At 39.3% G+C, this 14,775-nt stretch overlaps 1 protein-coding gene across 1 annotated transcript; it reads right to left on the bottom strand.

Moving 5' to 3' along the window:
• Positions 1-5,666: 5,666 nt before the first annotated feature.
• Positions 5,667-11,982, bottom strand: LOC126816527 (uncharacterized). The gene is made up of 3 exons (XM_056099395.1): positions 11,732-11,982; positions 10,107-10,213; positions 5,667-9,247 (listed from the first exon to the last, which is right to left on the bottom strand). Exons 2-3 carry the CDS (start codon positions 10,144-10,146, stop codon positions 7,791-7,793), a joined length of 1,497 nt encoding a protein of 498 aa, XP_055955370.1. The 5' UTR covers positions 10,147-10,213; positions 11,732-11,982; the 3' UTR covers positions 5,667-7,790.
• Positions 11,983-14,775: the final 2,793 nt, after the last annotated feature.

The following is a 14,775-nucleotide window of genomic DNA, read 5'->3' as shown; positions in this document are numbered from 1 at the left end:
TTACTCTGTGCCTCGGCGCCTCACCCAGGGAAAAAAGGACACCACTCTGCAAAATTCCGGGGATTGAATCTCGGACCTCCAGGCCGTCTGATTTGCGAGTCAGCGCCTTACCCGCTGTGCCACCACGCATCCCAAGTCAATGATATTCGAGTGGGGTTCAGATTAAACTGTGATGTTAGATTTTATCGTCCCGTCCAATTAATAATAAAATTCTGATACTAACACAAGGTACAAATTTTATGGATATACAGTTACTGAGTTTAAAGATACATTCCCGCGTAAAAACTTTGTGATTTGATGATATATTTGGATTAAAAACATATTCATAGTAACCAATCTATCAAAAAGTTGCTTCGATTCCCTCTCAAAACTTTGTATTCGCCGGGGATTCCTATAGATATAAGTAAGCTGTTGTTAGACGCAATATCTGTTCACTTAGCTTCATTGTGGGAGGGTCCATTTTTCAGAATGTATTTACCATTACTTATTGTTCATTTACCATACATATTGAGGCCTAAAAAAATTATTAATTATTTCTGTCAACTTCTTTTTCCGCTGTTTAATTGCAGAGTCTTTTGTACGTTGACACCCCTCAATGTTCCGAAAACCGCCCAACCATATGATCAACAAATAACAACCGCTCCCTCACTTAAGCTGGCACACAATAAGCTGGCAGATAGCAGTCAGGTTGTCAGTTAGTGATACCTTGAAAATTTTGCCCAGTGCTTGCCCCATGGGCGTTTTATGGGTAATCCAGTATTTTCTAGTAAGACTGGGTGTCTATACTTTCCATGTATACCAAATTTGACATACTTTTATTGGAAATAACCACCCGATAAATAATTTTCTGGGAAAGTATCTTTAATACTATGCGATGTTTCGACGAGGATACTCTCGTCTTTATCAAGCAAATGACATGTGAATAGTTGGCAGATATATACAGAATAGGTCTATGCAACAAAAATAACAATCAAATACAATTAAAACTTAACACCTTTGATTAGAGAGCCATTTACAACTAAACCAACACTGCGGAAACTGTTACAGGGATTAAAAGGGGGGAAATCCTTTTATTTATAAAGATCAAAGTGTTTACACTATTAATAGGAAACCAATTAACCTGAGCTATAGATAAACACAAGTTAACAAAATAAATGAAGTTTTAGCACGCGAAACATTGCAGTAATCTGTATTTGCCAGTCGATAAATGCGTGGAGGCTGTTGGCGATAAATGGGGAGGACTAGTGTGGGGGCTGTTGGCGATAAATTCCAAAGCTTTACTGACATAAAAGGTCTAAGGAATTGATACCCATGAAATCTAACTTTCCAAACTCAAGGCGTGTGTGTGAGTGAGAGAGAGAGAGAGAGAGAGAGAGAGAGAGGGGGGGGGGGGTAACGTCCACTCGACACAAACTAGGTCATTTTGGCTCAATGTTTTTTTTAATAATTCGCTTGCGCGTAGGGGTCTTTTGCAGTGGTGTGAAACCGGAGGGTCCGGAGAAACCCCTAGTCCTTGTCACGTACAATCGAAACCACGCCAGATGACTCAATGACAGACCCTATGATACAGCGCGCACGTGCTAACCATTCGGTTATCCAACCATCAACTCATGGTAAGAAAAATCTAAAAACATGTATTGTGTTATAGTTTGACTTGGCTTATTGTTTTTATTGTTTCGTTAGAAAAAAGCCATCAGTTAGTCATGATATGTTTGTAAATAAAAAGCCTACGAGCCACGGGGTAAGGTGGAGCTGCCCCCACTCCCCTCGTAACTTTCGTTCAATCTGACTATTCGGGAAGACGGGAAAGCGAAACAAAAATTATTATTTCATCTAGATGGCATAATAAAGTGCCCAAAATCTAATAAAACACTAATTCTAATTTTATTTTTATTAAATACCACAAATTTGTACTGAATTGACTATGGATTAAAACATTTCAACTGGAGACACTCTACTGTGACCCAGGGGAGGATCCAGGAATTTTTGCAGGGAGGGGGGGGGGGCATGTTCCTGAGACAATGTATCTCCCCCCCCCACCCTCCCGCATGGTCTCTATAGTCATTTTGGCGTATATACATACACATTGAGCTTTTTAAACAGAGAAATCCAACACCTCGTTTGACGTCAATTTTTACAATGACATTGTGATTCAATTTCATGGATGCAAAGCATTAATTGTGATAACACAGAATGTTTATATCATTATCTCGTGCTTTGAGTGCCCATCCTGTCCCAAATCTGACGATAAAGGATAAAGAACACGGCCGAGAAACCTTTCTCATAAAAAGTGTTGATTTACAAAAAAAAATTATGTAGCTGAGCAGGGGAAGGGGGTCGACCCCCCCCCCCCCCCTGGATCCGCCCCTGACTGTCTGCAACATTTTTGGGGCATTTGTTTATTATTTGTGAATTCAGCTGCAATAGTCCGATTAGAAATGAAATGAAATGGGGTTTTACGTCCTACTGTTCTGCTCCTATACTGGGCTAATGAAGACGGGAATACGCCATACAGTGTGCTATGATCTTTTAGGTGCACGCCAATATGTACACGAGACCTCGGGTTTTCGTCCCATCCGAACGACTAGACAGCTGTCCTTGTCAGGCCCTCCGTCCTGCATCACTGACAAGGGGAAACCACGCCGGAAAATCTGGATGAACTTTCTCGGCCAATGCAGGGATCGAACACCTGACCTCCAGGCTAGCGAGCCAGCGTCTTACCCACTTAGCCAAGTGATCCCCAGTCCGGTTAGATGATTGGAATTCAGGTCGGCATAGATAGTGGGGGTTCGGTTGCAAACCGATTGCAATATACTTTGAAATTGCTTAATTCACGGGCTAGGATAGCAGAAAAACGCATTTGCGGCGGTCATATTTTCAAAATTTTGTCGGGGAGCGCCAGGCCCCCATACCCCGCGACGATAGATTTAGGATTCGGGTCAGGCGCCTAAGTTAGGCTATATTGGACCACATTGAAGTTGCTGTATTCACGGGATGAAATAGCAAAATGCGTTTGCGGACGTCCAATTGTCTTTTGAGGGTGGGATGGGGCGTACACGGCATCTCGCAGACGGCCTGTAACCTGAAATTTTCTTCGGGCATTTCAGGTTCTGCCCCCCCCCCCTGTCCTCCTAACATTCATCGAGCCTGTACGCCTATGCACCACGGGATCATTTTATGTATAAATTCATCTGATATTTTTAGATTGATTGTGTTAAAGGCTCAATACCACTCTTGTTGTAACTGAATAATATGTCCCAATTTTTATTCTGGTCAACAAATTGTCCTATTTTACAATATTCCAATTAATTGATGATACAAATTTCATCTTAACACACCTAATTTAAAAAATTGGAAAAATTCAACTAAATGATTTGAAAAGCCTGACGTAAAGCTTTTCAAATGTGACTTGGATTTAAAAATATTTTTGAACCCTCTGGACAAGTAAAATAGGATTTAATGGATAATTTACACAACAGGTAGGACACTAACACATCTAGTACTTAGAATAAGGCTATTTTTTATTTTCTGGAGCTGTCAAGCCAGCAAGAGTGTCATTGTCCCTTTAAGAGAACACCGGTAAAACACTCTTCATAAAAGGCTTTTGGTTATTCAAATTTTTAAAAGTGACGTCATGATCCAGAGGTATAAATAATGAATTACATCAACCATATATTTATCGTTGGTGTTATACATACAGTGCACTCTGTCACACCCGACATCGTACAGGGTCGTTACAATATGTCAGATTACACAGTGTCGGAATACCCAGTTTTCTCAAAACCGAAAAATTGTAACTTCGAAAACAGGAAGTATTATTATAATGTAGCTTCGAAAATAGAACTTCGAATCACCAGAATGTTATTCCCTTTAAAAATGATAAACCTTTCTGTACATTCAAAATTTTATTACATTTAACATGCGTAGGCATTTTGAATAGGTCAAGTCTGTCTTATTTTATTTGCGCAAACCAGTGAGGTGTTACGACAGAAAAAGTAGAGAAGACTTATAGAAATAGAAGATATTATTACAACGGTCTTAATGCTATGTTCCCACTATCACGATTCGCTCCTCGAAAACGTGTTTGCGGCTGTCAAACTTTCTTTATTGGATGGGGTGTGGGGTTAAATTCCATTCCTTGGCCTCTCGCAGACGACCGGCACGGACGTCAGGAACCCGAAATTTTGGGGGGCATTTCTAGTTCTGCCCCCCCCCCCCCCCGCCCCTAGTTAAACCCCATTTTATTTCAATCATTTTTTTCGTCGTGACTGGATTTACCGGTAGGAAATTATTGCAGGTGCCGCAATTATATTTAATGATTGGTGAAAGTCTCTTAGAAAGTCTTATCCTACTCCCGTTAAATAATCGGCTTTCACGTGTAGCTGTCAACCAACAACAGGTGTTCTCGGGCGAAATCTATTTGTTAAGGCCAGCTCAAGTTTTGTCAAGGTCGCTGAGATGTAAATAAATGAAATGAAATGAAATGGGGTTTAACGTCCTACTGTTCTGCTCCTATACTGGGCTAATGAAGACGGGCATACGTCATACAGTTTGTTATGAGGGAAATTTTGCCCGGGCAGCAGTACTATCGCCTACTCTTATATCGAATTCCAACTACCAGGGGATCTTTTACGTGCATTCCAATATATACATGGGACCTTGGTTTTCGTCTCATTGGAGGGACTAGACAGCTGTCGTTGTCAGGCCCTCCGTTCTGCACCACTGACAAGGGGTAACCATGTCGGAAAATCCTGATGAACTTTCTCGGCCAATGCAGTGATCGAACACCCGACCTCCAGGCTAGCGAGCCAGCGTCGTAACCACCTAGCCACCGTGCTCCTGGATGTAAATAAGGTTAGGGCACGTGAAAGGTGGTTAGAGTTAGGGTAAGCAACACACTTTCCTTCAAAACAACAAACATTCCTCCAAAACAACAAACATTCCTCCTCCAGAATAACACACATTCCTCCAGAATAACACATATTCCTTCAAACAAACAGAACAACACACATTTCTTTAAACAAACAGAAGAACACACATTCCTTTAAAACAGCATTCCTCCAAAGCAACAAACAATCATCCAAAGCAAAACACATTCCTTCAAAACAACACACATTCCTTCAACCAAACAGAAAAACACACATTCCTCCAAAACAACAAACATTCCTCCAAAGCAACAAACATTCCTTTGACAAAAGTTATAGATATTATCTCAACAAATAGTTTAACCATTTCCTATCATTTCAAAGGTACGGATGGAATAAGATAATTAAAACAGAAATGAAATATTGTTTGGCGTGTCAGCACCAGCCGGGCTATATTCCGCCAGTGATTAAAACCGATTGTAGCCAAATATAATTATCAGCCCAGTTCCCCGTTAAGCCCTATCAACACTATCACCCCCAGTTCCCCTTTAAGCCCTATCAACACTCAATCATTGAAAACATAACTATCACCCCAGTTCCCCTTTAAGCCCTATCTACACTCATTCATTTAAAACAAAGATTATTATCATTTAAAAGATAAAAATAAGACAGATTAAAACAGATTGTAGCCAAATATAATTACCATCTCGTGCCCTTTTACGTCAAAACAGCACACAATCTTTCAAAACACTTAACTTTATTCAATTTTATAGATAATAAAGATAAGCTATGTAAATAAATAGTATGTTATTACATGAAACAAAAAATGATATCATGTCATCGCGGATATAATAAACAAAATATGATAACTCGTGATTGAGGATATATTTATACTCAGTATAATGCTGATGTAATACATGTATAATAAACAAGGCGGTGGGGTCGTGGCCTTGTTGTCTAGTGTCGTGCTTCGAGCTCCGGGCCCTGTTTCTCGAAATCTTAACTAAAGATAAAATCCATTTTTAGTAGATGATTCAATTTGATTGACTTAGTACTAAAATCAATCTAATATTCTCGAATCAAATTACTAAAATTTGGATTTTGTGGAACAGGCCCCTGGTTGGCACGTTACCTCTGGCTAGCTGTCGTGGTTTCGGTTCCTGTTGTGAAAACTCGTGATTGAGGACATATTTGTAGTAAGAATAAATCTGATGTAATACATGCTTAATAAAAACAACATATGATGTTTAAAGATACATGTACACCATGCGAGATTAACGATTAGAGGTTGGTTGTTTCCGTCCGCTATAATATTTCAAAAATAGATAATGAAAAATGAATATATTGAAATTTTGAGTCAAATTACATTGTTCTGAACGAAGTTATGAATGTTTGAAATTTTAACAACAAATAACCGTAAATTGTCTCCGATGATTACCGAGCATTACCGATCGTTGGCAGACGGAAACTCTCGATTTTCAAGTACTATTGCCGCGATAATAAACGAAGTCTAGATTTTATCAGTCCCTTTATCGGCAATTACCGTTATTGAAGTCTTCCTTTACCGTAAAATTTCGGCTATGCCAGCCAAAATTAGCGTTTAGCGCAAATATGGCGAACATTGTATAATCCACTCAATATCTAAGCCATCAGATGACCGAGAGGGCTGATTATGGGCTTGTCATGTGAATAAATGTCGAAATAATAATTTATACAACACTTGAAGCAGGAAACACGCACAACTATAGGCAAATAAAGATAGAGGGGGTCTTTAGCAGTGGGAACCGGAGAAATCCACTAGGTTGGACAGGCGACCCTACTCTTTGTGGCAAATAAATTCAGCTCTCGCATAACGCCACTTTAAAACGGTAAGTAAATACTGAACAGTAGAGGTTATAGAGTAACGTATTACAACGCATTTTATAAACAATAAATACTGAACACGGTAGAGTATAATATTACATACAAATAAACCATCAATACAGAAATGACCTAGTTTGTATCGAGTGGACGTTAAACCCCATTTCTTTCGCTCTCACCAATCAGGGGGCGTTGTCACCGCTAATTTGGCACGAGGAACAAGATTCAGTGGGAGCATAAAAACCTAAATATTAATATCGTCAGGAGGAATTCTCAACCTCCCCACGCCCAGCTGGCACGAGAGAGAGAGAGAGAAAGAGAGATAGAGAGAGAGAGAGGGTGTGTTACCGTCCATTCAATGCAAACTAGGTCATTTCGGGACTAACACATGTTCAATTTTATTTCAATAATTCGCTTGCGCGTAGGGGTCTTTAGCAGTGGGAGGAATACCCACGAGGTTCGGACAGGCGACCCTACTCCTTGTCACGTATAACCGGTGATTCGAAACCACGCCAGTCGACTCAATGGCAGACCATATGATACAACGCACGTGCTAACCATTCGGTCGTCCCCCCCCCCCTGCATACCTGGGCCATATGTGGGTCATTCGTCGCCTAAAATTAGTCCCTGATATGGCAAGTGTACTGCGCAGCTGTCTATTATTGAGATTATGTTACGACTGCGCCATAAATACATGTATATACATTATATCGCGCATTATATAATTAGAGTTTGGGCCAAGCAGGTGGTTACTGAGACGACATAATGGTGCAGAATGAAACTGCATTTACTATTTTGTAAATATCAAGAAAAATAATATTGAAAATTAAATTTAAAAAAAAAATCTTTTTGAACCATTGTTGTTGGTGGTGTTGTTTTTGTTTTCGATTTTTGATATAATGTCACAATAATTCCAAGCTGGCTGCCATGACATCATATTCATTTCCTGGTCTATAATACCGTGGTACTTTGTTTCACCAGCAGGACATAACAAATGGTAAAATCTCATAGAAGCAATATCCGAGTCATAGTCGTCGGATCAGATTGATAAAGAATGAAATCCCACTACTCAGGTTTCCGCATGTATTCATTCATTAAATAAGGATTGAAATCGGGGGGAGAATTTTCCGATATCGGATGTGTGTTCACACAGTGTTGTCGGATATTATCTGGCGATAAATTGACAGCTTCATCAATACCAGTGGGTTTGACTGTGTGCCAGTTAGTTGTTGGCTGCTTACCGTAACTCCCTGTACCAGATTGACCTGGGTATCCTTCTTGAGCAGCAGAAAAGGCAGGACGATATTCTCCAGGAAAACTCCCATTATTAGGCGGACATGCATGTGGTTGACCACTGGGATATAGTGCAGTATATGGTTGCCAATAATTGGGTATTCCATGATATTGTTGACCATAATGTACTTGACTTGCAGGTGGTTGCCAACTGGGATATCGCCCATAATATGGTTGTCCATAACTTGGTATTCCATGATATTGTTTTCCATCATATACTTGATTTACATGTGGCTGATAACTGGGATATTGCCAAGAATATGGTTGCCCATAATTTGGTATCGCATCGAAGTGTGGACCATTGTGTAGTGGACTTTCGTGTGGTTGACCATCACAGAATCCTGAATTGAAAGATCTTTCTGTGCATGGTGGATTACTTGAACACCCGGAACAGAACGCTGGTGGTACACCTCCCTGGCCCACAAAGGAAGCTGGTGCTTGGTATTGGGCTTGGAGAATTACGTTGTTATCAGCGGGTAATGGCATAACATTTCTACAAGCTTGCCACTGGTTCCCACTGTAAGACTGAGGTCCCACATTAGCCACTGGGCCATTTGACGTGCTACTCATAGGTTGTACAGTGTCGTTCCTTATAAATCGACCATATTGTTCCGTCTGTGGCCTATACCGGTTGACCTGGTTACCGTTATTTGGATTGGGACCATTTTGTGGATTCGGTGTTGGTACGCCTGCTTCGCCATGCACTCGATTAGAAGATGAATCCTCCACAGCGCGAACCATTTGATTAAACTCTTCAGAACAAAAGCCCTTCATTGATACTTCATACGTTGTAGCATCCATATCTCCAGCTTCAGTCATTATCATCCAGACTAAATTTAGCGCCGCTATTTTCGTATTTGATTTGACACTGGCTTCTTCGTTATATCCTAGCATGATCTTTCCCGCGCCTGGTGATTTCAGCTCAATCGGTATTTTGGAACTCATATTTTTGATTGTAACCAAACATTCCCCGTTCTGATAAGATCCGGACCTTAAGTGAATAAATTCTCGAGGACAATAATCTTCACATAGCTCAACATTGGCACCTCTCTTTCTCTCCAATGTGAATGATTCACTTACGTTTTTCGTCACTGGGCCGCTGGGAAATTTGCTAACAAGACTTGAAGGCAGACTAAGTGAATAGCTCAACTGGATTTTATGGGGCGTGGCAACAGTGGCACTTCTGAAAATATCATCAACGTCTTCTGTTGTAGCAGCATTAAAAATATCTGAAATAGTATAAAATCTACGTTTAACTTCAAATCGATGATTGGTACTTGAAGTATAAAAGGATAGCAAGCAGCAATGTCTCGACAGCAACTTATGCGATGGCAAAATATGGATGTTGGCCAAATTTGATCATTTATGACTTAAAAAAACTGTAGTCTCTATTGCGTTCGCAGGTTGGTCGAAACAAATAGGGAGTAACCCCGGACCGAACGGTCACCGAACGTTGAGTATTTATAGTGTTCGCCCTCTCGTGACGCCAATTCAACACAGCAGATTTGAAAAGGATCCTTCAAAATCACGTTTCTAACAAGTCGGTTGTTGATGGACGGACTGACCGACGGATAGGGTGACGACTATATGTACAATGGGCCGGGGATTTTGTCGTAACAGCGGCATTTCCATCCTATTTTCTTCAAAATTGTTTTGGACTGAAATATAGGAAAATGTAAGTGTGTTTAAAACACAAGGTCTAACAAACTAGGTCATTTCGGGACTTAAATATGATTCAATTTTTATTTCAATAATTCTCTTGAGCGTAGGGGTCTTTAGCGGGGGAAACTGGAGGTTCCCCGGAGAAAACCCACGAGGTTGGACAGGCGACCCTACTCCTTGTCATGTACAACCGGGGAATCGAAAACACGCCAGCTGACTCAATGACAGACCTTATGATACAGCGCGCACGTGCTAACCATTCGGCACCAAGCCGAGGATGATGATGGGTGTTTAAGACTAACAGTGCGTGTAAAAAAGGCTTATAAAAGTGTACATCTTGGTCGAAGGCCCCTAGATCTTGTTGCCATATCATCTGCCTGTCAGATGCGGCACTGAATCAAAAATATATTTAATTTTACTTATTACCATCGCAGGCAGCTTTGGCATCTTGGTCATTGCTGGCCATCGTTAACTTCTCGAATGATTTTCTCGTAGATTGTCTTCAATATTTCAAAATAGGCTTCTTCAGAGATCTGAAATAGAGGGAACAAATAATTTCTATAATAGGCTATCAGTAAAGTATATTGAGTAAAATGCCAACATATTCAAGAGAGGGGCGCAGAAAAATATATTAGATTATCTTTACTGATTTTAGGGGGGGGGGTGGAAGGCCGGATATGTTAGTCCCGAAATGACCTAGTTTGTGTCGAGTAGACGGTAAACTCTCTCTCTCTCTCTCTCTTTCTCTCTCTCTCTCTCTCTCTCTCTCTCTCTTATTTACTTTAGTGTACTCAATTATTACATTCACAGTTTCTAATGCATTATCGATTAATAATAAATATTGTCCACACGGTATGGCCCCCATTTTGTCATTTTGTGCATCAACCAATTTTTAATTACTTCCGCATTGTCTTCTGGGATGAGTTTTTCATTTCTTTGGTCATTACAAGTGGCACTCGAACCATTATGTCCATATAGTACATGAATTTGTGTACTGATTTAAAAATGTTCATTTTGTCTTAAATATTGGATATCAGAAGCCCATCTTTTCACGTTAAAATAACAACCTCAATGTTGATTTAAATTGACCAATAAGTCGTGTTTGCGATGGTGTTGAGTTAATGACTTCTAAATTAAATATTTTAAGTTGGCACCTGTAATTTTCTAGAAAAATCATGCGAAACTCGACGAGAACAACGGGGTGTCGCTATAATCAGGATGGTGGACTTTTGACGCCGTGATAAAAGACGTCATTGCTATTTTAGTCGATATCTTTGGAGATCTAGCTTAATTGCCAATGTGCAAATTAAAAAAATTACAGAGCAGTGTCTATGATGTACGAATTTTTCTTCATATTGGTGCTCAATTGATATTAAAGAGCTTTCGACTAGCCAGTAGGCCTATAAGAGAACAAGATGACCATAGCCTAGATTTGTTACTGAATGAAACAAACCCGTAGGCCTATATTGTATTTAATATGTTAAAAATAAATAACGCGACATACTACCGGAATTACCTCGCAACTTCATATTAGCGTCTTGTGGGGTCGTTGACTTGACATTAAAAAAACCGTTCGTCTACACGGATATAATACATGCGGATCCTATACTCAGAGTGTGTGAGTGGGGGGGCCAGTTTATTACATTACAATTATGTAAAATTTTGGTACTTTTAATGCGTTAGGTTGACCTTTGGTATAACTGTGGTACTAGAACGAGTGTATAATAAATAAAGGTGATATACTTATGGTACTATAACAGTATATAATAAATAAAGATGATATAGGCCTATGGTACTATAACGACTATATAATAATTAAAGATGATATAGGCCTATGGTACTATAACGAGTTAATTTATAATTAAAGATGATATACATATGGTACTATAACGAGTATATATATAATTAAAGATGATATAGGCTTATGGTACTATAACTAGTATAATAATTAAAGATGATATACCTGTGGTACTATAACGAGTAAATAATAAATAAAGATGATATACTTATGGTACTAATATGACAATTGAAGATGGTACGTACGTACTTACCAGAATACGGCATATCTATGGCCAAAATATATCGACAAATACAACTTCCATAAACACATCATTTTAATCTCACAAATATTTTCCGTTAAAATGTAAAGGTAATTCCACGTAAATTTACATACACGTTTAAATTGATCACGTGGTATTTATAAACTCCTGCATGTAGTCGGTGAACCCATACAATACAGTCACGCAGCGTATCGATAGTCGCGATTGTCCTACTATAAATCTTGTAAACTATAAAACACACGTACGTACTTGATAATCAAGATGTATATGACACGCACAGAGTAAAAATAACTCTGTGTGACATGTTAACAAACATAATATAACGTCGAACAAAATAAGCGCGAAAATTTGCTGTCGTCTTGACCTCACTAGGCTACTTATTACTTAAATGAGCAGAAATACTGTCACAGAGCTTCTAATCTTATAAAATTTCCGGGTAATTAATTCCCCAGATACCCCAAATTCCAGAAACATAACACTGACGTTTTAAAACGTAAACAGGAAACAATTTTCTTATCATTTCTATATATATATACGGATGAATCATAATCTTGTGATGGTGGGAGTCAGTATCGGGGACTTCTGAAATAAAATGAAATGAAATGGGGTTTAACGTCCTACCGTTCTGCTCCGAACTGAGCTAATGATGACGGGCATACGCCATACAGTGTGCTATTGGGGAAATTTTGCCCGGACAGCGGCACTACGGCCTACTCTTACATCGAATTCCAACTGTCAAGGGATCTTTTACGTGCACGCCAATGTGTACACGGTACCTCGGTTTTCCGTCCCATCCGAACGACTAGACAGATGTACTTGTCAGGCCCTCCGCCCTGCATCACTGACAAGGGGAACCACGCCGAATGATTTCTGAAATACGCATGGTTAAGGTCTATTGGAGAGAAATGGGGTTTAACGTCCACTCGACACAAACTATTTCATTTCGGGACTAAAACATGATTCAACTTTTTTTCAGTCATTTGCTTGCGCGTATGGGTCTTCAGCAGTGGGAGAAAACCGGAGGACAGGCTTCCCTATTGGTTGTCACGTACATGCGAGTATGGGACAGAAAACCAAGATATCTGTATACATTGGCGTACACATAAAATTAACCCTTAACGGTTAGAATTCGACAATGTCAGGCTCCCACTGTCGTTTGTGATGTGTTACGATAGGATTTCCCTATTGGGTCCACGATCTGGTACGTGTACATACGTCTGGGTATGTTTCGATACGATCAACACGACTGCTACGACTGACATCAATATATGATAAGACATAATAGTATCACCACCATTACTTCAAGATTAAAAGCACGATTTCAATCACAGCACGAATGGTAATAGTGGGAGCCTAGCATAAAAAGAGTATGCTGTAGCGCCGTAAGAAAGGGTAAATAAAAAATGTCATCGACGCGTTTGACTTGTTTTCCATTCACATTAACATGCACGTGTCAATATTCAAAGATGTTTAAATTGTGCTTTTATATGCGACATTTCTGAGAAACAGGAGACATACAGTTGAGGCGGAAATTGCAAATTTTTAAGTTATATTTTTAAAATTTATTAAAATAAAGCCTGAAAATAGATGGTATCCATAAACAGTCCTACCTTGTTAAAGAATAATCCTATTAATCCTATAACTCACTATTGCCAGCTGAGAAATTGGCAAAAATATCATTTTCCTCTTCATTTTCAAACTTTCAAACGTTTGAAAAAAGCTACTCCATGGTGGAGAATAGAAAACAAGGGAGGTAATTGGGAGGTAATTGTGTTATTTCCTGTGTAAATGAGTTTTAAGTGTGAGAATGACACCTATGATCGTATAATTGTGAGTTGACAAACTATTGAGCAAAAGACAAAGAATTTCCGCTTTAACTAACTTATAGATACATTACGTTAGATTCAGATAAAGAGCTGACCTTTCTTGCTATAATAATAATAGTTCAAAAATAGATAATCCAAAATAAATATATTGAAAATTTCATTCAAGTTACTTTTTCGCTGTTTGTAGTTTTGACAAGATGTGCGCATTGATTGTTTATTATCGTAACCAGGCCCGTAGCCAGCTTGCTGGCTGCGGAGGGGCAGTGAAGTTTTTAGGGGGTGGGGGCACATGGCATAGTCTACAGTAGGTATTTTAGAGCTATGGTCATCAATTTTTTTTCGGGGGGGGGGGGGGCAAAACATTTTTTCAGGGGGCTCCCCCCCCCTTGCCCCCCGCTGGCTACGAGCCATGGTATTGTATATTCGAGATTTATCGTGGCTTCTCCATTTTTAACTTAAAATCGCCGAACCATTTTAATCTAGTTAAAATCTCGAGCATCCGATGGCATCGAGGGTTGATTATGGGTTCTGACATGTTAATAATTATGTCTAATTAATAATTTATATAACATTTAAGACCCAAAGAATGCCCTGCAATAAGCAAATTTTGCTCTTGAATAAAGTATCTTTAATACTGATTTGTCAATATATAAAATGTTATAAATTCTCAACAGGCACAATCAACAGTATATTTGTATAAGCTTCAATGATCTAGAATAGATATCTGGGTTCTTTCTTTCTGATATCTTTTTGCCGCTAATGGATGCAGGGCAAGAGTTCCGATGGGACGAAAATCCGAGGTCCCGTGTACACATTGGCGTGCACGTAAAAGAACCCATGACAGTTGGAATTCGATATTAGAGTGGACCGTAGTGTCGCTGACAAGGCAAAATTTCCGTCATGCCCACCTTCATTAATATCCCGGTATCGGAGCAAAACACGTTATTTAAACCCCATGTCATTTTCATTGCCGGGAATGACATTTGGTCAATAGTTCAGAAACATATGCAGCGGGAATATAAATATCACAAACTGCTTAAATGTAACAAGTTACAAAGTGCACTTTTTATTCCGGTTTGCCATGTATGTTGTAGTATAATTCAGAGCCTTATAAATCTATGGTCAAAAATTTAATATCGAAAGGAACAGTCTAAGGGAGGCAACTCCTTTTTCAATGTCGTAAATATTTTCCAGAGAAATGGTCATGAA

This window comes from Patella vulgata, chromosome 3, assembly GCF_932274485.2.
Source record: "Patella vulgata chromosome 3, xgPatVulg1.2, whole genome shotgun sequence".
Classification (NCBI taxonomy): Eukaryota; Metazoa; Mollusca; class Gastropoda; family Patellidae; genus Patella; species Patella vulgata.
The sequence above is the reverse complement of the archived record's forward strand: the minus strand, read 5'-3'. Positions and strand labels throughout refer to the sequence as shown.